Source organism: Mus musculus, chromosome 11 (genome assembly GCF_000001635.26).
Source record: "Mus musculus strain C57BL/6J chromosome 11, GRCm38.p6 C57BL/6J".
NCBI classification, from domain to species: Eukaryota; Metazoa; Chordata; class Mammalia; order Rodentia; family Muridae; genus Mus; species Mus musculus.
This window is the reverse complement of record NC_000077.6, coordinates 4,845,001-4,867,385: the sequence shown is the minus strand read 5'-3', so window position 1 is coordinate 4,867,385 and position 22,385 is coordinate 4,845,001. Positions and strand designations below refer to the sequence as shown.

Sequence of the window (22,385 nt, the reverse complement as noted above, 5' to 3'; positions counted from 1 at the left end):
CTATAAAAACTGGGACCCCTTTCCTCTCGAGGTCGACTCCTCTACCCCTGCGTGGGATATGAGTCGTCCCCAGAGCTCTGGCTTTCCCCGAATAAAGCCTCATGTGGTTTACAACAAGCTCGGTCTATCGTGAGTTCTTGGGTGTCCACTATTGTCCTGAGGCCTGAGCGAGGGGCTCCTCTCAGAGTCTTTCAGATACAGCTCATCGGTTGAACACTCACCGAGGAATTCACAGACCCTAGGTTCAATTCCTAGCACCAAGTATGTGAATGCAAATATCCAAAAAGGCCAAGGGCATATTGGAAGCTGGCTACTACAATTGGATCTCGAATGAGGTCCAGCTTGGTGATTTAGATCAGACTCAGTTTCTCAAGCTCAGCCTAAAGGCAGAGCCCAGAGCAACAGGAAAGCTAAGCAAGAGCTTTACCCCAGTCTCCTCAATGTACGTTCTACAAGCAAGCCTCCTCAGGACCTCAAATTCCTCCTGTCTCATGCCTTCTCCATCTACCTTCCCATCATCCCCTGCTCTCTGAGGTCCCTTTCTGCCCAACCCCAAATCTGAGCTCGCTAGCTCGCTCTCTCTCTCTCTCTCTCTCTCCTGTTTTCCCAACCATCCCCCCCCCATGCAGGGAACAGTCTCAGCCTCCCTCCCTCTCTCCCTCTTCCTCTCCCTCCCTCCCTCCCTTTTCCCCTTCTTCTCTTCATTTCTTTCCAAAACCACCCTCTTAGAATCCACCTTCATAACTCTTTGCCAAGGCCTGCTGTCCACTCGTGGAATGAAATGAGAGGAACCGAGGACAGAGACAGATGAGTTGCACTGGGCAGAGAGAAGTAGGCAGGTTCCTAAGTGTAAAATATGGACAAACCTGCCACCATCCATTCCCTGGGACAAATAGATCATCACTGAATAGGCTGCAGAAGAGCAAAGAGACAAATTACGCAGCTGTGGCTCTGTCACCTGCTCCTTATTGATGGGTTTTTATGCTCAGGCCCAACTGCTCTCAGGGAATTGTACTCCCCAGCTCTCATGGGACCTCAAACAGGAGGGACAGTGACTCAAAAGCTTTTGTCTCTGCTGGGGCATGAGCTACAAGACCAAGTTCCAATCCTTTGGTCCTAGACACCATATGCAAATATGAATGGTGCTACTTTAACATAGTATTTACATAAGCATATTAATCAAATACATTTTTATGCAAGTAAAGAAATAATACAAACACTCCCCCAAACTTATCTCAAGCATTGAACAATTTCAAAGTTACTGGTATGGAATGACTTACAACTGTGCTTACAAAACATTGCCACAAGGTGGCACCACTCACTTTAGCTTAGAAACGCATGCTAGCATCTTGTCTCTGAGGGAGCCTGTTGCTGTAGTTTGGACTCTAGCAACTGCTTTTTGTGACTACTGAGATGTCTTGTGGCTATTCACTTAGTATTAACTACTATAGCATCATATGAGCGTGAGCAGAGTAGGTATCGAATATGATAAAGCAAACTAAATAAAGTTTGAACAACCCACGTGATCCCTGGACAGAGATATAGTTGCAAAGGCACACAGCACCATCACAGGCAACAAAGTAGCAAGATGGCGGTGTAGTTTTAAGAGTGAAGGGGAAAAAAAAAAAAAAAAAGCCGGGCGTGGTGGCACACGCCTTTAATCCCAGCACTCGGGAGGCAGAGGCTGGCGGATTTTCTGAGTTTGAGGCCAGCCTGGTCTACAAAGTGAGTTCCAGGACAGCCAGGGCTATACAGAGACACCCTGTCTCGAAAAAAAACCAAAAAAAAAAAAAAAAAAAAGAGTGATGGGAGTGCAGTTTACTTTGCCTTTGCATCTATTTTTATGGAGGGAAACAGGCCTTGGGATGCAAAGGTTTAAATTGTGACGTTTAAGGAAGCATCCTTGTTAGAATATGATTTCCCCAAACCTCCCCAGCTATCCTGGCATAATAATGGCTCCTAGAGAGAGCTCAGTCATACTGGCTGATACATCCCTACAGAAGGTCCTGTCTCAAGGAGGGAAAACCATGTAGAGATCTTCCTCCTCCAGCTCATTCATTCCTCACCAGCCTCCAGGGACTTTTCTACTCCATGGTCTGTAGATCTGCTCCAGAAGTTTTGACATTATAAAGAAGAAAATTTTAGGTGTTTGGACCTTCAAGTGAAGACTCAACATATTATCTAAGAGTAATCACAGGGAGTTTCGAAGAGAGAAGCTAGAGGCATTTGAGTTTCCTCCCTAAGGTGGGTCAAAGCTTGCTCCTTGGGAGTGAGCATACATATATAGCTCCTGAAGCCAGAATTGCCTTTCTACGGAGCAACCAGCTGTCTGGAATTGCTTTGTTCTAAGGCAAGTAGGCGTCTACAGGAGACAGGAATGAGTGACCTCTGCAGGAAGGGATGGTGGAATGTGCCTGACTACTTCTACAGCCCACTGGTGTTTGACATGGAAGAGGACCAGGAAGACTACATATTTGGCCCTGATGATGAATACCTTCACACCCTGGAGGTCCACAGCAACACCCTCATCCAGCTGGAGAGATGGTTAAGATATGCCTCTCTTAACCCCAGTACCATGAAATGTGGCCTTACTTGGAAATAGCATTTCTTTTTTTTTTTTTAAAGATTTATTTATTTATTATATGTAAGTACATTGTAGCTGTCTTCAGACACTCCAGAAGAGGGAGTCAGATCTCGTTATGGATGGTTGTGAGCCACCATGTGGTTGCTGGGATTTGAACTCTGGGCCTTCGGAAGAGCAGTCGGGTGCTCTTACCCACTGAGCCATCTCACCAGCCTGGAAATAGCATTTCTTATTGTTTTTTAAATGTTTAATCTCTCTCTCTCTCTCTCTCTCTCTCTCTCTCTCTCTCTCTCTCTCTCTCTCTGTGTGTGTGTGTGTGAGATGTGTGGACATGGGTGTGCCGTGGCATGCAGTTGGAGGTCGGTGGACAACTGTCAGAAGTCAGTTGAATCACTTGTCTCCTTCCACCATAGGCTCTGGAGTTCAAGCTCAGGTTCTTCGGTTCTCCATGTCAAGCACCTTTGCTTCCTGAGGCGTCAACCTTGCCTGTTTTGTTTGTTTGCTTGTTTGGGTTTTGTTGTTGTTTGTAAGACAGCGCTTCTCTGTGTGTCCCTGGCTGTCCTGGAACTCACAGAGATTCTCCTGCTTCTGCCTCCCGAGTGCTGGGATTAAAGCGGTGCAGCCCCACCACCTGGCTTGGTTTGGGTTTTCTTGGGGAACGGTCTTTGCCATGTAACCCAGATGGGCTGAAACTCATAATCCTCCAGCCTCAGCCCCCTGAGTGCCATGATTATAGGTATGTAGTATCATGATTGGCTACTGAATCTAGGATCTTCTCCATCCCTACCCCCACCATAGGAACTCACTCTGTAGACTGAGCTGGCCTCAAACTCACAGAGATCTGCCTGCCGCTGCATGCACACACCCCCAGCCCCCACCACCACCAGGTAGTGAATTTAGGGTCCTAACAGGGCTAATCAAATTATTCAGAAGCTGATCCAGAATATTTGACCCAGTTTTGAGGCCAGCCTGCCTAGGTTACATGGTGAGTTCCAAAGCAGACTTGGCTACAGAGTGAATCCGATCTCTAAGAAATACAAAGATTGTGGAGCGGGGGATGCGGAGTGGGAGCTGGTAGAGAGCTGGCTCACAGTTTATGAGTTTAAGAGTTTATGCTGCTCCAGGAGATCTCACACCACTGGCTCCCACAGGCTGACTTGCACAAGACACAGACACATTCACTTATTAAAAGTTTTTTTTAAACATAAACAAAACTGAGGTTATTAAAATGGGCCCTGTGTGACTTGAATGGAAATGGCCCCCATAGGATCCTGTGTTTGAATACTTGGTCCCAGTTGGTAGAACTGTTGAGGAGGAATGAGGAGTTGTGGTCTTGCCAGGTAGTAGTGATACACACCTTTAATCCCAGCACTCGGGAGGCAGAAACACAAGGATCTCTTTGAGTTCAAGGCCAGCCTGGTCTACAGAGACAGTTCCAGGACATCGAGGGTTTCAAAGAAAGACCACTTGGGTTTCAGACTCAGGACAAACAGCTATGGTGCCTATTTAACATATAAAAGTGGACCTAGCCTCCAGGTACTCCCAGTATCCCTCAGTCCCTACCTGTGGCAAGATATAGCATACACGCCACGCCCTCTGCTCTGAACTTTCCAGCCCAGGAACTAGCCTTCTCCCCCAGAGGTTCTTCCCTATATAATGCAGACATCTCTACTCTCTCTGCAATCCATCCCCACCCCCAAGGCAATATCCCTGGCCCTGTTTGGGATCAATGAAACTGCCTAAGAGCTGCCCTCAATAAATCTGCCTTTATACTCTTAATTTGGCTTGAATTGGCTTATTTCCTCAGTGGAGAAAGCCAAGCAAGACCCTGTCTTGGTTGGGGGTGGGGGAAGTCTTGGAAGAGGTATGCCCCTAGGGGTGAGCTTTGAGATGTCAAAAGACTTGAGGTGGGGCTGGAGAGATGGCTCAGTGGTTAAGGGCACTGCTCTTCCAAAGGTCCTGAGTTCAATTCTCAGAAACAACTACATGGTGGCTCACGGTCATCTGTAAAGGGATCTGATGCCTTCTTCTGGCATATCTGGAAACAGCTACAGTGTACTCATATGAATAAAATAAATCTTCTTTTTTTAAAAAAAGAAACCACATTTAAAAAAAAAAAGCCGAGGCATTCTCGGGGTGCATCTCTCTGCTCAAGGATTGAGCTCTCAGCTATTACTGCTACCATGCTCTTCCAGTGTTGACTCTACCCCACGGAAACAGCCCAATGAAATGCTTTCTGTTTTATAAGTTGCCTTGGTCATGGTATTTTTTCACAGCGGTAGGCGGTTTAATAAAAAGGGGGAATCAAAATCTGACTAGTGCTAGGGAAAACGTTGTGAAGAAACCTGAGCAGAGGCTTTACAAAGAAAGGAGACCTGCTGCCACAAGCCTGCCTAGGGCTACCGGAAGCTGGAAAGATGGGGGAGGATCCTTCCCTTTGTAGGAGACAGAGGAAAAAGCAGTCTCAATTGGCACCTTGGTCTCAGACTCACAGACTCTAGAGCTGTAAGACAAGGAGATGCCTTCCTTTCTCGTGTGTGTGTGTGTGTGTGTGTGTGTGTGTGTGTGTGTGTGTGTGTGTGTGTGTGTGTGTGTGTGTGTGTGTGTCCCCTTCTAGCTTGGCTGGAGCAGGTTCTCTATAGTGGGAATTCTGGAATTTTAGTTTTTTTAAAACACAGAAATATTTTAAGAACGGGCTTTTGTTTTAACCCCAGGTGTGGGATGTGGGGCTGCTTTGGACTGTTCAGAGCAGCTGGCTGTGATTTGCCTCATACTCTAGAGGAGACATGGTTTTGCCAGCTGCAGATCGTTTCTGAGATTGCGTGACCTTTGGGATTCTGGGAACTTTTCAGAGCATATGTAAATGCTAAAGCACCGAGCCGTGGCTGTTTGCTTTGGAACATTGATTGTGGTTTGTCTTGCCTTGGTCAAAGAAGAAACAAAAGGAGAGAATTTAGAGTCAGGGGTTTCCCTATTTCCTCTCCCTGTGTCCTTGTTTCTCTCCTATCTAATGTTGGGAGTTGAAATTGGGAGATAAGGGATAGGGGAGAAGAACCACAAAGTAGCAAAGACCAGCCCAGTTCCTTTATCCTGTGCTCCATTCACTAAGCGTCTCCAAAGGCTCTCAAACTTGCAGGGCTGCTCCTGTCTTTCCCTCAGAGTCCCTAAGGAGCATTGGGAGTACAGATTTGAGCACTGCTGTTGCCTGACTTTTCATGGGTTTTGGGATTCAAACTCAAGTCCTCACGCTGTGTGGCAACTATGTCATCCACTGAGCTTGAAACTTCTGTGACCCATTTAATAGTGGTTTGGTACAAGAGGTCCTAGAAAATGAATAGAATATCAGCCCAAATCCAAAGTATCAGCCTGCTATGAATGCCTGTAATCCCAGGACTCAGGAGCTCAAATTCAAGGTCAGCTTGTTTCAAACAGTGAGACCAATGCCTTCAATGAGACTACAAAACAAAGTACCAATTTATGTAACAAAGAAACAGCAGTGAATTGGGAATTAGACAGTGGCTTCTATAGACAAGGTCCTTTTCCTCCATAAGCATGCTAGCTTTAACCAGCAGTGGCCCAGAGCCAGGACAGGATAAGCTGAAGAAAGAGATGAATCACCTTCCAGGTGGGCAGGACAGGGCAGGACAGGACAGGGCAAGATTTCCTCACCACACTCAACAGCTTGCAGTTAGAAACACGAATCTTCATTTCTGAAACTTAACATTTAACATTTTCAGATTACAGCTAAGCAAGGGACTGCTATATTTTCTTTTTTTTTTTTTTTTTTTTTTTTTTTTTTTTTTTTTTTTGGTTTGGTTTGGTTTGGTTTTCTGAGACAGGATTTCTCTGTGTAGCCCTGACTGTCCTGGAACTCACTTTGTAGACCAGGCTGGCATGGAAAGCAGAAATCCACCTGCCTCTGCCTCCCAAGTGCTGGGATTAAAGGCATGCGCAGCCGCCACCACCACCCAGCAGGACTGCTATATTTTCAACAATGTTTCTCTCTACCTGTCTTAGTTTTACTGCTGTGATCAGACACCATGACCAAGGCAACTTTTATAAGGACAACATTTAATTGGGGTTGGCTTACAGGTTCAGAGGTTCAGTTCATTATCATCAAGGTGGGAATAGGGCAACATCCAGGAAGGCATGGCACAGGAGGATCTGAGAGTTCTACATCTTTATCTGGAGGCTGCTAGCAGAATACTGGCCTCCAGGCAAGTAGGATGAGGGTCTTAAAGTCCACAACCACAGTGACACACCTACTCCAACAAGGCCACACCTTCTAATAGTGCCACTCCCTGGCATATGCAAACCACCACACTACCCCTGCTCTTTCACACCAAAGTTATCTGGAGCTCATTTTCTTTCAAACTCAGTGTCTCAGCCAGGCATAGTGGTACAAGTCCCTCTCAAGGAAAAGGCAAGCAGAACTTTGTAAGTTGAACTGAGTTCTAGGCCAGGCAGGGCTACAAAATGAAATGCTATTTCAAATAAAAGAAAAACCAACTCAGTGCCTCAGAGTGGCACTTTGGAAAAGCAGCCCCACCGTATAAAGCTCACCAGGACTAGGTGTATTCAATGAGTCAGCTCAGCTCCGTATAAAGCTCACCAGGACTAGGCCAGCTCACCTCCCAGAGACTTGACTTCCTAGTGAGCAAGAATCTCTGTTTATGTGACTTCGCTCTCCACTCCATCTGCAAAGCAACATGATGTAGCTTACCAGAACCCAGCCAGAAGCAGAGTGTGCGTTCTTGGCGTTTTGGGGGCTGTGGGAGGGGATACTGAATTACAACCCAGGGTGGGCTATTTGTTTGGATGCTCTTCCCCAAACCAAACCAAAATTCCAGAATATCAGAAAATGGAAGTCAAAGTCACACTGAGAGACATGCAGCAAATAATTGGTTGGCTCATAAAATACAAGAAAAGACTGTAGGAGTAGTATGGGCTGTAGGAGAGGAAAGAGAAATAACTAAGTGTTGCATTGGATTCTACACTGGATCCAGGAACAGCAAAGGGAAGGTAATGAAAAACAAAACAAAACTATTGCTATTGAAATAGCAATAACAGCTGGGTGTGGTGGCGCACACCTTTAATCCCAGCACTCGGGAGGCAGAGGCAGGAGAATTTCTGAGTTCGAGGCCAGCCTGGTCTGCAGTGTAAGTTCCAGGACAGCCAGGGCTACATAGAGAAACCCTGTCTCGAAAAAACAAAAAACAAAAAAACAAACAACAACAAAAAAAAAAACAATAACAAAAAAGAAATAGCAATAATGTCTTTAATGAGATGCAGTGTCTCAATGTTGTTGTTGTTTTTTTTTTTTGTAGAGCTGCGAGTTGAAGTCAGGAAATCTCATGCTAGGCAAAGATTCTACCAGTGATTGTTGAAACCTGAGATTCACAAAGAAAAAAAAAAAAAACTTGAAGCAAGCTTTAATTAAAGATTGGCCAGGATGAATATGCTCTGACCAGGACCATTCGGAGTGCCCAGGGAATGGATGGGCTCTGACCGGGACCATTCAGAGTGCCCAAGGAATGGTGACAAATCACATTTTGCAGAGGCTTCAAAAGAACCCATAAGGCTGCCGTATTTCCCATCAGCTCCAATCAGCGGCCAGCATACACCCTGACATACTTCCTACCATCGGATCTCCTGCCTACACCCAGTCAGGGGCAAGCATTCATCTTGACATATTTCCTGCCCATGTTCCTCCAACTCACCTGTGATCAAGCATAGCCAGTGCAGATGGGTTAAACAAACAGGACAAACAGGAACATATTGTTAACTGTCTTCACTGCAAACAGAAACCTTAGCTGCAAATGAAAGCCTTAACCTGCGAGGTATATTTTTCCTGATTTTCATTTTGCATTAAATTGCAAGGTGTATTATTCTTGTTGCTGTTTGGTCTCACGTGATTGACACATAACCCATCCAACTTTCTTTCTTCCTAACCTACCTTTCTTTGTTTTGTTCTTCCTTTCCTTCTTTCCTTCCTTCCTTTTTCCATGTCTTGCTTGCCCAGGCTGCCCCTGAACAACATGATCTTCCTGTCTCAGCTCCAGGTCTTTGTTTTGCCATTTACTTTTAGAGCTGGCACCTCATTATGTTGCTGAGGCTGGAATGCAGAGGCCATTCACGGGTCCTGTCTCATTCTGATGGTATTTGACTTGCTCCATGTGGACCTCATAGTCCTGGGTTCATGCCAGCATCCTTAGGGAACATGGATTCCCTCCTGTACACACCACAGTTGCCCACGGCACTATTTCCTAGCTTGCTGTGATAAAGTACTGACCAAAACCAACCTGGGGAAGAAAAAGTTTAGTTCATCTTATGAGCTATAGTCCATCAGAGGGAAGCCAGGACAGAAGCTAAAGGTAGGAACCCAGTCAGAGACCAGAAAAGAATGCTGGCTACTGGCTTACTCAGTTGGCTTTCTTATATAACCCAGGACCAGAAGGGTTATATAGGAGTAGTACCACCTACAGTGGGCTGTGCCCTCCCTGAACCAATCATTAATCAGGAAAATTCCCCACAGACTTGCCTACAGGACAGTCTGATGCAGACAATTCCTCAGTTGAGATTACCTGTGTCAAGTTGACAAAAAAAGTAACCAATGCTATTGGAGTCCGCAACTCATGGGCTCAAACAATCCTTCTGCATCCTCCTGTCTGTCTGTCTGTCTGTCTGTCTGTCTGTCTTCCCGGCTATAGGGGGTTGATCTGGTGCCTCTGTGTATATAAATGTTAAATATGGTCCTGCAAGATCTGGTTGCCCCCACCAGGAAAGACTCATGTACACCAGCTTTTGTTGTGCAAACCTTGTTCCCCACGTTAACTGGTCAATAAAAGATTAAAGCCTGTGACTGGGCAATAGACAGAGGTACACAGTCTTTCATTACCTGTCTGGGGGTCAGAGGAAGAGAGAAGAGAGGAAGAAAGGACATGGGAGAGGGAAGACATCACCATGAGAGAAGATGGACCATGAGCATGGGACCAGGAGAAACAGCAAGTGACAAGGGACACATGGGTGGGATGTGAGTTAGAATAGCTCCAAACCTGCCCACTCTAGGCCACTGCTGCTAAATAAAACACCTAGGCTGTGTGTCCTTTATACAGGCTAGCTAGAATTCACAACTCCTTTTATACCCAGCTACCTATCTAGGATACTGGGGGTTGACCCTAACCCATCCTGCATCTCAGGCAAGCGCTTCGTATTCTTAGCCCAAGCCACACAGTCTTGCTGTGCTCCCCAGCTGTTCTCTCACTCCTGTGTTCAAGCTGTCTTCCTGCGTTGGCCTCTTTAATATTTGGGATCATTGGCAGGCACTGCTTGCCCAGCTCCAGATGTATAAGCTTGTGATTCTGAACACTGTATTGTGAGTAAGATGTCAACATCAAGGCAAGCTAAACGAAGGTACAGAGAATCTACTGTTTTTGATGAAATTTAACATTGCTTTATTTATGTATTTATTACCTGTATCATTTTGGCTCCTGCTTCTTTTTTTAATTAATTAATTAATTAATTAATTTTTATGTATATGAGTACACTGTAGCTGTTTTCAGACACACCAGAAGAGGGCATCAGATCCCATTACAGACAGTTGTGAGCCACCGTGTGGTTGCTGGGAATTGAACTCAGGACCTCTGGAAGAGCAGCCAGTGCTCTTAACTGCTGCGCCATCTCTCCAGATCCGGCTCCTGCTTCTTTTTTTTTTTTAATTTATTTATTACATGTAAGTACACTGTAGTTGTCTTCAGACATACCAGAAGAGGGCGTGAGCCACCATGAGGTTGCTGGGATTTGAACTTAGGACCTCTGGAAGAGTCAGTGCTTTAAACCACTGAGCCATCTCACCAGCCCAGGCTCCTGCTTCTTAAAACAAAAACAAGCAAACAAAAAACCCCATTCATTCTCTGTGAGGTGGTGGTACACACCTTTAATCCCAGCATTTGGGAGGCAGAGTCAGGTGGATTTCTGAGTTCGAGGCCAGCCTGGTCTACAGAGTGAGTTCTAGGACAGCCAGGGCTACACAGAGAAACCCTGTCTCAGAAAACAAACAAACAAACAAAAAACCAAACAGGAAGCCGGGCGTGGTGGCACACGCCTTTAATCCCAGCACTTGGGAGGCAGAGGCAGGCAGATTTCTGAGTTCGAGGCCAGCCTGGTCTACAAAGTGAGTTCCAGGACAGCCAGGGCTATACAGAGAAACCCTGTCTCAGAAAACAAACAAACAAACAAACCAAACAAGAACAAAAAAAATCACTTAGTCATTGATATGGTATAAAGTATTAAGCTAAGAAAAACAGACAAGGGGTTGGGAGTGTAAGGCTTACCTAACATGCGCAAAACCCTGGATTCCATCTCCTGGGCCACATAAAACTGGGTGAGGTGCCACATGTCCATGATCCCAGGACTTGAGAGGTGAAGGCAGGAAGATCAGTTCAAAGTTATCCTCTGTCAGTTTGGGACCAGCCTGGGCTGAAAAAAAAAAAGCCCCTCTTCCAGGGTTTCTCTGTGTAGTCTGGCTGTCCTTGAATTTACAGAAATTCACCTACTTTTCCCTCTCAAGTCCTGGAGCTAAAGGTGTGTGCCACCATTGCTCTACCTGAAAAGTCTTAAAGCAAGAGATTTATAGATTTAGAAATAGAACTGGCACAATGAATAAACAGTAAAGGGTTGGGGAAAACAATCAAAACAAGAAAAAGGACAGTGTAGCCAGTCATAAGAGGCCCTGAGTTTGCTAATAGCAAAGTCCAGGAAGAAAACAAGACTGCCTACATGAGTCCTGTGTTGCCCATAGAAAAATAGAGCATAGAATATTTAATGATATGGGGGTACATTCACGACATTTAATTGTTTTTTCTACTTGTTGGATTTGAGTTTTTTGAGACAGTCTTCCTTTGATTAGTGTGGTTTCTCCGGCCTTGGCTTCTCGGATTACAGGCATACTACCACACCCAGCTCACTCCATGTTAATTACTAGCAAATCACAACACAATAAATAGTTACATGAATGCCATAGGCCAGTGGATTATACATGCTAAAATCTTGTTTTGCTTTCTGGCCACATCAAGTTCCTATTGCTATGTAACAAGTTGCTAAAATCTAGTGGCTTAAAACAACCTGTTTATTCTCATCCAGTACCCATGCCCGGGCTTAGCTTAGCGTGGAATTCTGCTCGGGTTTCACAGGGCTGCAGGCCTCGTGTCAGTGACACCATGGTTCTCATCTGAAGCCTACGGTTTTCCCTGGAGCACACTCAGATTTCTGTGAAACCTCTAAGTCAGGACGGCAGGACTGAGAGCCATTTTCCGTAGCTGCTGCTGCTGCTGCTCATTCCTAGGTCTCTAAGGCCACCCAGAATTCCTTGTTCTGTGGCCTCATGGGTTGTTTAAAACGTAAATATCTGCTTTCTGGCTAACAGGAGTACATTAATCTGCCTTTTTTCACCTTCTACTTCTAGATGCCTGTAAGAGTTAGTTCACAGCAACAACAACAACAAAAACAAAACAAACAAAAATAAATACATATATCCTTTTGCCGGGCGGTGGTGGCTCATGCCTTTAATTCCAGCCCTTGGGAGGCAGAGGCAGGCAGATTTCTGAGTTCAAGGTCAGCCTGGTCTACAAAGTGAGTTCCAGGACAGCCAGGGCTACACAAAGAAACCCTGTCTTGAAAAAAAAAGAAAAGAAAAAAAAAGTTAGTTCATCGGCTGGAGAGGTGGACCAGGGGTTAAGAGTGCTTGCTGCTCTGGCACAGTACCCAGGTTCAGTTCCCAGCACCCATGTGGAAGCTCTCAGCCACCTGGACCTCTACTTACAGGACTTGCAACACTTGGTGTCTCCTTGGGCCTCAGACATAAAATAGAAATCATAAATCTTTGTGTGTGTGTGTGTGTGTGTGTGTGTGTTTGTTTGTTTGTTTATTTGAGATAGGGTTTCTCTGTGTAACCCTGGCTGTCCTGGAACTCACTCCGTAGACCAGGCTGGAATCGAACTCAGAAATCCGCCTGCCTCTGCTTCCCAAGGGCTGGGATTAAAGGTGTGCGCCACCACGGCCCAGAGAGAAACCAGGTCCTTAAAAACAAATGTATACATACAAACACACACACACACACACACACACACATACACACATATGTATACTTTTATGTGTATGAATGTTTTTCCTGTGTTTATGTCAGTGTCTTTAAACCAAGCAAGGACTGAGCCACCGCACTGGCTCCATTTTTCCCTTATTTTATTTTTGCTGTAGAAATGGGAGTAGCCTAGCTCTCTACCATTGAGACACAAGCCAACCCCCCAGTCTCCCAGCCTCATTTTTATTCACTTCCCTCTCTTTCCATCTCCTTCCCTCTTTTTCTGAGGTAGGATCTCATGAATTCCAAGTTGGCCTTAAGCTATGACCTTGAATTTTGATGTTCCTCTGGAATTGTGCGGTCTCTGCTACAGGCTCTTTCTGTGCTGGGGACTTAACCCAGGGCTTTTTGTATGCTAAAGAAGCACTCTACCAACTGAGCCTTTATTTTTTTTTTCTTTTAAAACTCCTCTCGGGGCTGGTGAGATGGCTCAGTGGGTAAGAGCACCCGACTGCTCTTCCGAAGGTCGGAAGTTCAAATCCCAGCAACCACATGGTGGCTCACAACCACCCGTAATGAGATCTGATGCCCTCTTCTGGTGCATCTGAAGACAGCTACAGTGTACTTTACATATAATAATTAAAAAAAAACAAAAAAACAAAAAAACAAAAAAAACAAAAAAAAGAAGTGTAAAAAAAAAAAAAAACTCCTCTCACTTGGTGTGGTGGTGCACACCTTTAATCCCAGCACTCGGGAGGCAGAGGCAGGTGGGTTTCTGAGTTCCAGGCCAGCCTGGTCTACAAAGTGAGTTCGGAAAAAACAAACAAAAAACCAAAACAAAACAAAAACTTCCTTCCTGCCCCTAACAGGATTTCTCTGTATAGCACTGGCTGTCCTGAAAACTGCTCTGTAGATCAAGGTGGGCCTTCTTCTCTTCTCTTCTCTTCTCTTCTCTTCTCTTCTCTTCTCTTCTCTTCTCGCTGTCCTTGACACACCAGAAGAGGGCATCAGACCCAATTACAGGTGATTGTGAGCTATGAGCTATCATGTGGTTGCTGGGAATTGAACTCAGGACCTCTGGAAGAGCAGCAAGTGCTCTTTACTGTTGAGGCCATCTCTCCAGTTAGATCTTTTTTTTTTTTTTTTTTTTTTTTTTTTGGTTTTTCGAGACAGGGTTTCTCTGTGTAGCCCTGGCTGTCCTGGAACTCACTTTGTAGACCAGGCTGGCCTCGAACTCAGAAATCCACCTGCCTCTGCCTCCCGAGTGCTGGGATTAAAGGCGTGAGCCACCACTGCCCAGTGAAACCCTGTCTTGAAAAACCAAAATAAATGAATAAATAAATAAATAAGAGGAGCCAGTACTCAAAATACCACCATCTTTCTGGCCACCTTACCCATTTTATTTTTTAATAAAGTGTGTGTGTGTGTGTGTGTGTGTGTGTGTGTGTATGTTGGTACCTGTGTGAGAGTGTAGGTGCCTGAGGTACCCAGCAGAGGGCATCAGATACCCTGGAGCTGGATTTGTAGGCCTCTGTGAGCTGCCCCACTTGCAAGCTGGGGATTGACTTCAGGGCCTATGTAGGAGCACTAAGTGCTCTTTTTTGTTGTTGTTTGGCTTTTTTTGTTGTTGCTGTTTGGTTTTTTGAAGACAGGGTTTCTCTGTGTAGCCCTGGCTGTCCTGGAACTCACTTTGTAGACCAGGTTGGCCTTGAACTCAGAAATCCATCTGCCTCTGTCTCCCGAGTGCTGGGATTAAAGGTGTGCGCCACTACGCCTGGCAAGTTACTATGTGTCCCTGTTGGGGGAATCGAACCCTGGTCTCCCACGTGATAGGCAAGGGATACTCACCACTATACTAACGAGGACGACCTAAGTGCTCTTCATCACTGAGCCATCTCTCTACCCCCATTATATCTATTTTTATTCCTGGCTCTCACTTTTTTTGATTCACAACTACCTATCTTACACATGGACGTTTCGCAGGAACTTTAAATGGAGTATTTTGCAGATTAGCTCTAAGCCTAGCACCGAGGATATCTTCTACAAAAATGAATGATTACTCATCACAAGCCTTATGCTTTAGCTCCACTGTGTGATCCTTCCTTTTGCTGCTCCTCAGGGCATCTCCAGATCACTTATGCACTGGCAGCTCCTGGGCTATTTGTTGTCTCAGTCGGAAGCGTCCAACCTGGCTCTCCCACCAGCAGGGAAGCACTGAAGCAATAAAAATGAAGATAACTCCACACCCAGCCCACAGCACCCTGAAGCATCACTTTGGTGGCAGCCTCGCTGGTGGGTCCAGTCAACAACTACCCAGCCCTGGCTGGGGCGTCCTAGTCGTCCAGGGATCTCTTGCAGAAGAGTGAGACTTGAGCTACAGGACAAGTCTAGCAACAATGTCTAATAAATACTACAGAATTCCAATCATGTTACTTATGTATTGCTTCTTGAACTTTTATGTATACAAAAATGGGTTTCTTTATGACATTTCGGTGCCTCTAAATCCTTAGACTTTGTTCTTGGTAGCCCCATTCCCAGTCCATATTTTTTGGAAGCAGCAATAGGGAGAATCTAGAAGCTTAACATTGTGTAGCACAAGGGTAAAGCCAGCAGTTCTGGCCTAGATCAGGGCTCAGTCCCATTTCTAGCCTTGTCTGGGTTGAGCCTGAGATTCTGTCATGCTGGGCACTGGTTTTGCCAGGGTCAGAGCAGAGAGGATTTGACAGAGACAGCACTTATGGAGTGCCTATTGTTTAATCAAACCACATGCAGTTGTCTCCTTTGCACCATGAGAACTAGTTACAAACAGAATTTAAGCTGGGCTGGGGTGGCATGCACCTTTGTTCTAGCACTCAGGAGACAGACATTGGTAGACTTGTCTGAATTTAGGGTCAGGCTGGAGTACATACTGAGTTCCTGGACTGCCAGGGCTATGCAAAGAGACTGCCCCTACCAAACAAAACAACACATAAACTAAACAAGGACAGCAAAACAAGAACACCCCTCCCCAAATAAAACAAAAGCAAACCAAAACAACAGAAGTCAAGCCAGGGCTGTAGGGTTTTTTGGTTTTTTCCTGAGACAGTTTTTTTTTTTTTTTTTTTTTTTTAAGATTTATTTATTATATGTAAGTACACTGTAGCTGTTTTCAGACACACCAGAAGAGGGAGTCAGATCTCATTATGGATGGTTGTGAGCCACCATGTGGTTGCTGGGATTTGAAGTCAGGACCTTTGGAAGAGCAGTCGGGTGCTCTTACCTGCTGAGCCATCTCACCAGCCCCCCTGAGACAGTTTTTTTGTTTTTTGTTTTTTTTTTTTTCTGTGTAGCACTGGCTGTCCTGTAACTCTATAGACCTCAAACTCACAGAGATCCACCTGCCTCAATTTGGGATTAAAGGTGTGTAGCACCATGCTCTTCCAGGGCTATGGTTTGTTTGTTTGGTTGGTTTTGGTTTTTCGAGACAGGGTTTCTCTGTATAGCCCTGGCTGTCCTGGAACTCACTTTGCAGTCCAGGCTGGCCTTGAACTCAGAAATCCTCCTGCCTCTGCCTCCAGAGTGCTGGGATTAAAGGCATGTGCCACCATGCCTGGCTCCAGGGCTATGGTTTTAAGAGAGGCTGAGGAAGAGGACATGCTCAGGGGTTCTAGGATACCCCAAATAACACAGGAAGACCCTGTCTCAAAAACAAACAAATAGACATACAAAGGTTGGAAAGGTGGTTTAGTGCCTAAGAGTAAATGTTGCTTTCGCAGAGGACCCAGGTTCAGTTTCCAACACCCATGCAGTAGCTAAGGACTGAATTACAGTTTCAGGGGCTTTGGAACCCTCTTTTGACATGTGTGCCAGGTATACATGCAATGCACATATGTGCTGTAAAACATTTATATACATAAGATAAAAAAAAAAAAACAAAACTGTGGTGCTTTGACTAAGAACGGTCCCATAAGCTTATATTTGAATGCTTGGTCACCAAGGAGTGGCCCTATTTGAAAGAATTAGAAGGCTTAGGAGGTGTGGTCTTGTGGAAGGAAGTCTATCATTAGGGGTGGTTTTTGAGGTTTCAAAAGCCCATGCCAAATGGTTGTCTTGCTTTCCAAGCCTGCAGATCAGGATATAGCCATCTCTCAGCTACTGCTCCAGTACCATGCATGCCACCATGCTCCCTACCATGCTGATAATGGACTAAACATCTGAAACTGTAAAGAAGAAAAAGTCCCCAATTAAATGTTTTCTTTGATACGAGTTGCTGTGGTCATGGTGTCTCTTCACAGCAGCAGTGCCTGGGGAATGTATCTTTAAAACAAGTAAAAACTCTACAAATCCCCAGAAAGTTGAAATTTTCCTAAGCATATTATACATTTGATGACGTTAAGCTACAAGTACTCCAAGTATGTAGCTTGGAAATTAAAACAAAACAAAACAAAAAAACCAAACAAAGGAACAGAGGGTAAAATGAAAATTCTTGCCGGGCAATAGTGGCGCACACCTTTAATCCTCAGCACTTGGGAGGCAGCAGCAGGCGAATTTCTGAGTTCGAGGCCAGCCTGGTCTACAGAGTGAGTTCCAGGACAGCCAAGGATACAGAGAGAAACCCTGTCTCGAAAAACTCAAAAAAAAAAAAAAAAAAAAAAAAATAAATAAAATTAGCTTTCTATATGTATTAAGCAAGTTTCAATTCCTCAACCACCTAGTAAGGTAAGGACTATCATGAATTCTGTGGTTATTCTAATTCTCTTAAAAAGAAGTTGAAGGATCTGGCAGGCAAGTCGGGGCAACTTAAGCGGCCTCACTTCGTGTTTTTAAAGTTTGAAAAATATTGAGTCAGCATATATAATTAAGTGTCAAAAAGGAATTTCGGCCGGATGTCCCAGATACGACTGAAGCTCTGGTAAGACGCTATAAATGGGATCTCTCACTGACTGCAACAGTACCTCGTGCGGTGCAGTCCCGGCCTCTACAGGTTTCCCGGGAAAGGCGCCGCCCGCTCCTTCTCAACCAGTCTTGCTAGAGTAGGAGTATACTTTAGGAACAAAAGCGCTCGGAGTGACCGCATCTACAGCCACTCAACGCCGAGAACAGACCGGCGGCCCTCGTTCAGTGCAACTTTCAATTGGTGGAGTAGGCCTCCAGGAGGCGGGACGAAGCGGAAGTCCCGCTTCCTTTGGCGTTCCTGCCAATCACAGTATCTTAGAGAAAAAAGTGTTAGGGTGAGTCGCTGAGTAGCGTAGTGGGAGTCCGGAGGGCGGGGCGGGGCGGGGATCCGGCAGGTCGCTGAGGTGGGGGTTGGTAGAGGACGCTTCCCGAGGGCGCGCGGAGCGGAGCTGGTGACAGACACGCACGCGCGTGTGCGCTCCCAACTACTGCGCGGCCCCGCGACCCTCGGGGGTCGCTGAGAGGCCCGGCGTCGGCGCCGCAGCCGTCTAGGATTTCTGTCCAAAGGCGTCCCTGGCGTCCCCAGCCCGAAGCTCCAAGCTCGGGGCTGCGCGTGCTTTTGCCGGCATCTCCCCCCGACCCCCCCGTCGTCAGAGACTGTCCCTTAACTCATCTTTCCGCACCCACAGCCGGGTCCTCGCGGCCCATGCTGGCCGCTGGGGACCCAGGCAGCCTAGGTCTGTCTCGGGCCGGCCAGCCGGCCACCATGGTGGCCCTGAGGCCTGTGCAGCTACTCCAGGGGGGCTAAGAGACCCAGAACGCGGGCCTAGGGGTGAGGGGATCCAAGGCCGGTACCTCGCGCCATGGCCGGAGCCATCGCTTCTCGCATGAGCTTCAGCTCACTCAAGAGGAAGCAGCCCAAGACATTCACGGTGCGGATCGTCACCATGGACGCCGAGATGGAGTTCAACTGCGAGGTAACCGGCCGCCGACCCCGACGGGCTGTGAGTGGAGAGCCGCGGAATCTCTGCCTGTCTGGTGGCAGCGACGCGGGTCCCTACCCATGGGGTGCCCTCGCTGTGGTGACAGTCGAAGTGCAAGCTTAAGGGATTCCGTATATATCATTATCTGGAACCGGAAGAGGCTTTCTAGGGCCAGATCACAAGTTAAAGCTAGTTGTTTGTTTGCTTGTTTGTTAAAGTGGGGTTCTTGGTTTTGGCATTTCCCGAAGGTTATTTTCATTCATTTGTTATTGGGAAACACTGGAATCTTCCGTAGAAACGAACCGGTGTGCAGTGTGTAGAACTCGCGCCTAAAACTCCAGGGAGTTTTTCGCTAGGTATTAACTGTGTACCCTAGGTCTTAAAAGTTACATCTAGTTATATTGGAAGCTCGTACTTTTCCCTGTTCCAAAATTTTCAGTTTCTGGAAAAAACTCTTTGAGGAAAGAGTGTCTTACATTTACTCTTTATAGTTTCTAACATGATGATAATAGCTATCATTTTGTTGAAGAGTGTGTATGTGAGTGAGTGTGTGTGTGTGTGTGTGTGTGTGTGTTTGTGTTTTCAGGGCCTTGTGTATGCTAGGCATGCACCCCATCACTGGGTTGTATCCACAACCCTGAACACTTGCTAAGTGTCAGACATTTACACATTTGACTCTCAAAAAACAAACAAACAAAAAAGCAAAGCAACAACAAAAAAGCCAGTCAGATAGGTCCTGTGCCACTGGAATATACTTGGTTTGCTTCCCTAGCCTATTGCTTTTAAAATCCTTGGAATCGCCAAAGTATTCGTTTTCTTTTTGTGTGTTAATGAGCTGGATGCTGTTGCCATGCTATAGTAGTTTTAGAATTCAGCCTGGTTCCCAGAAAGGATCTTTAAGGTTGGGACTTCTCAGTTCTTCCCTTAAGACTGAAGGATCAGCCAATGATTTAACCGACAATGCCTATATAATTAAGCATCCATAAACTGAAAGGATATGGCTTAGAGAGCTTCCATCTGAACATGTGCTCTAGTAGTGGTATAGTATAAACTATAGTAGTAGTATGAACTCTGCACCGTTTCCCACATGCCTTACCGTATACATTTTAAAAGATCTTATAAGCTGGGCAGTGGTGGCACACACCTTTAAACCCAACACTTGGGAGGCAGAGGCAGGTGGATTTCTGAGTTTGAGGCCAGCCTGGTCTACAGAGTGAGTTCCAGGACAGCCAGGGCTACACAGAGAAACCCTGTCTTGAAAAAAAAGGTCTTATAATATCGTGTGCCCCTTTTAATATCCTATGAAAAATAGGTAAATGTGAGTGTTTTTGCCTAAGTTCTGTGAGGTGTAGTACTAAATTAGCTGAACCCAAAGAGGGAGTTGTGGAGTTGTGGCCCTTCAGTTTTGTAGCTAGTCGGAAGCATGTGATTGGCCTCAGAAACTGGAGGCAGTCTTGTGTGGCTGACACTGCAGAAGATGGTAAAAGCCTCTCTTTTAAAGGTGGAAAGAAACCTTATTTTTTCCTTTATGCAGAGTGCCTGAAGATTTTGAACTTGAGCCTGAGCTTTTAGCCAGTATGATACCTAGACTCTCGAGCAGTTTAGCCCTTGCTACCCGAAGTGTTGATTCATGGCAAGCAGGATTGGTAGCCACGTCAGGAGTCAGGAGTTGCCAGATTGTTTGCACCTGTGGCTACATAGCCAATCACTTCAGCTTTACCGGCTTTGGAGTTGTGTTGGAACTACTCAACTCTTTAGCTTTGCTCTTCTATAGGACTGACTTAAGCAGGACAGTATCACAACTCACTGACATTTTCTACTCCAAAACTGATGGAAATACTTCTGAACACAACCTTTGGAAAAGGCAGCAAGAATGGGAAGCTAACAAAGTAATAAGATTGGGACCTTGCCGGGGGCGTGGTGGCCCACGCCTTTAATCCCAGCACTCAGGAGGCAGAGAGGGGCAGGTGGAGTTCCGAGTTCGAGGCCAGCCTGGTCTACAGAGTGAGTGCCAGGACAGCCAGGGCTACACAGAGAAACCCTGTCTGGAAAAACAAAAAAAAAAAGAATGGGGATGTAGTAAGGTGGTAGTTTGAATCAAGATTGTCAGTGCTGCTTTGCCCTTCTGATGAATGAAAGGGACTCCACTACTTGCTGCTAAGGCGAAGTTCTAGGAAGGTGCACTTACTTGGAGGATAGGCTGCTGTTTCCTATTCAGTCACTACTTGTGGAACAGGATGTGGCATACAGAGATCATTTAGGACCTCAGTGCTCTAGTTGCAACCTCTACCTACTGTGTTTTTCCACCCAATACGCAATCCTAGTGAGGAAGGAGACAACTCAGAGAAAAGCTTGCATTATCTCCTTCCCTATTTCCAGAATCCTGGTTCAGAGAGGAGTGGAGGGGCCAGGTCTTAACAGAGAGTTGCTGACTAGGGGTATAGCTCTGCTAGAGCACATTCAGGCAGGCCAAGGCCAACGCCAAAAACCAAGCAAAACCCTGATTGTTCCTAATCTTCCCCCAAAGGAAATAACTCACCTGACACACAGTGGGAAAGTTCATGCCTGAAGGCAGTCTTGAGAATACTAGGTTTTAGTGAGAGAAGGTTCAATTGTTTGAAGATACAGTCTGGACTGCTTGTTTTCCAATTTGCAAGAAATTATTAGGGAATCCTCCATAGGTAGGCATATAAACATTCACCTCCGAAGCGGTTCCCTCAAAGTAACCATAACTCAGTAGGCTAGTTTGTATACACGTTTTGCCTTAGGACATTGTTACAAATGTTAGAAAACAAGCCACAATTACAATTTCACAGTTGGATGGTCCTGGAAAGGGAAGACTAAAACCAAGGTCATTCAAAGCATCCACCGCCCTGGGAAGAACTATTGCAGGCTTTCACGCTGTGGGATGAATAGATTTTCTTAAAATCATCCAAACAATAAATAGTCAACAAACAATAAATAGTAAGACTTGAAGTAGATTTGATGGTCTGTGTTTGTAATCTCAGCACTTGGGAGGATGAGGGCCGGAGAATGGAGAGTACAGGGCCAGTGATAGAGTGCTGCCCCTTCCCACCAAATAAGAGCCTCGATAAGGGCACTAGAGTCACTAAAATATGTTATCTGAAATGTCCAAGGGGCTGGAGAGATGGCTCAGTGGGGAAGAGCACTGACTGCTCTTCTAGAGGTCCTGGGTTCAATTCCCAGCAACCACATGGTGGCTCACAACCATCTGTAATGGTGTCCGATGCCCTCTTCTGGTGTGTCTGAAGACAGCTACAGTGTACTTAGATATAATAAATAATCTTTTTTTTTTAAAGATTTATTTTATTAATATGTAAGTACACTGTCACTGTCTTCAGACACTCCAGAAAAGGGCATCAGATCTTGTTACAGATGGTTGTGAGCCACCATGTGGTTGCTGGGATTTGAACTCTGGACCTTCGGAAGAGCAGTCGGGTGCTCTTACCCACTGAGCCATCTCACCAGCCCCAATCTTTTTTTAAAAAAGGAAAATTTTTTAAAAATAATGAAAACTATGAGATATACAAAGAAAGTAGAAAGTATGACCCATATAAGGGAAGAGGAGGTGGGTGTGGGGATGCTAGCTACCGAAGTGAGAGTGAGCAGGAATTAGATTAACAAAAAAGGCTTTGGGGGAGATTGTGCAGGCCATAAAATGCTTGCTAGAAAAGTGTGAGGATCTGAATTTTGATCCTGAATACCCATGTAAAAGCTGTGCTGAAGGCAGCTCTCTTGAACTTGCTGGGCAGTCAGTCTAAATCATTGAGCTCCAGGTCCAGTGAGATACTTTGTCACCAAAAAAAAGGTGGAGAGTAATAAAGAGGGATACTTGATACTGACC

At 45.7% G+C, this 22,385-nt stretch overlaps 1 protein-coding gene and 1 pseudogene across 14 annotated transcripts in view; both read left to right on the top strand.

Annotated features, from left to right (window-relative positions):
- On the top strand, nt 2,001-2,601 carry Gm17793 (predicted gene, 17793; annotated as a pseudogene).
- The window catches only part of Nf2 (neurofibromin 2), a 91,906-nt gene continuing 87,362 nt past the window's right edge, over nt 17,842-22,385 (top strand). For 10 of the 14 annotated variants that reach the window (XM_006514569.4, NM_001361675.1, NM_001361676.1 and 7 more), the window contains exon 1: nt 17,842-18,514. In XM_006514569.4, coding sequence (XP_006514632.1) covers nt 18,401-18,514 — 114 coding nt within the window. In that variant the 5' untranslated portion in view covers nt 17,842-18,400. The remainder of the gene's footprint in view (nt 18,515-22,385) is intronic. The other 4 variants (XM_006514572.4, XM_030245645.1, XM_006514574.4 and 1 more) reach the window with 3 other exon arrangements.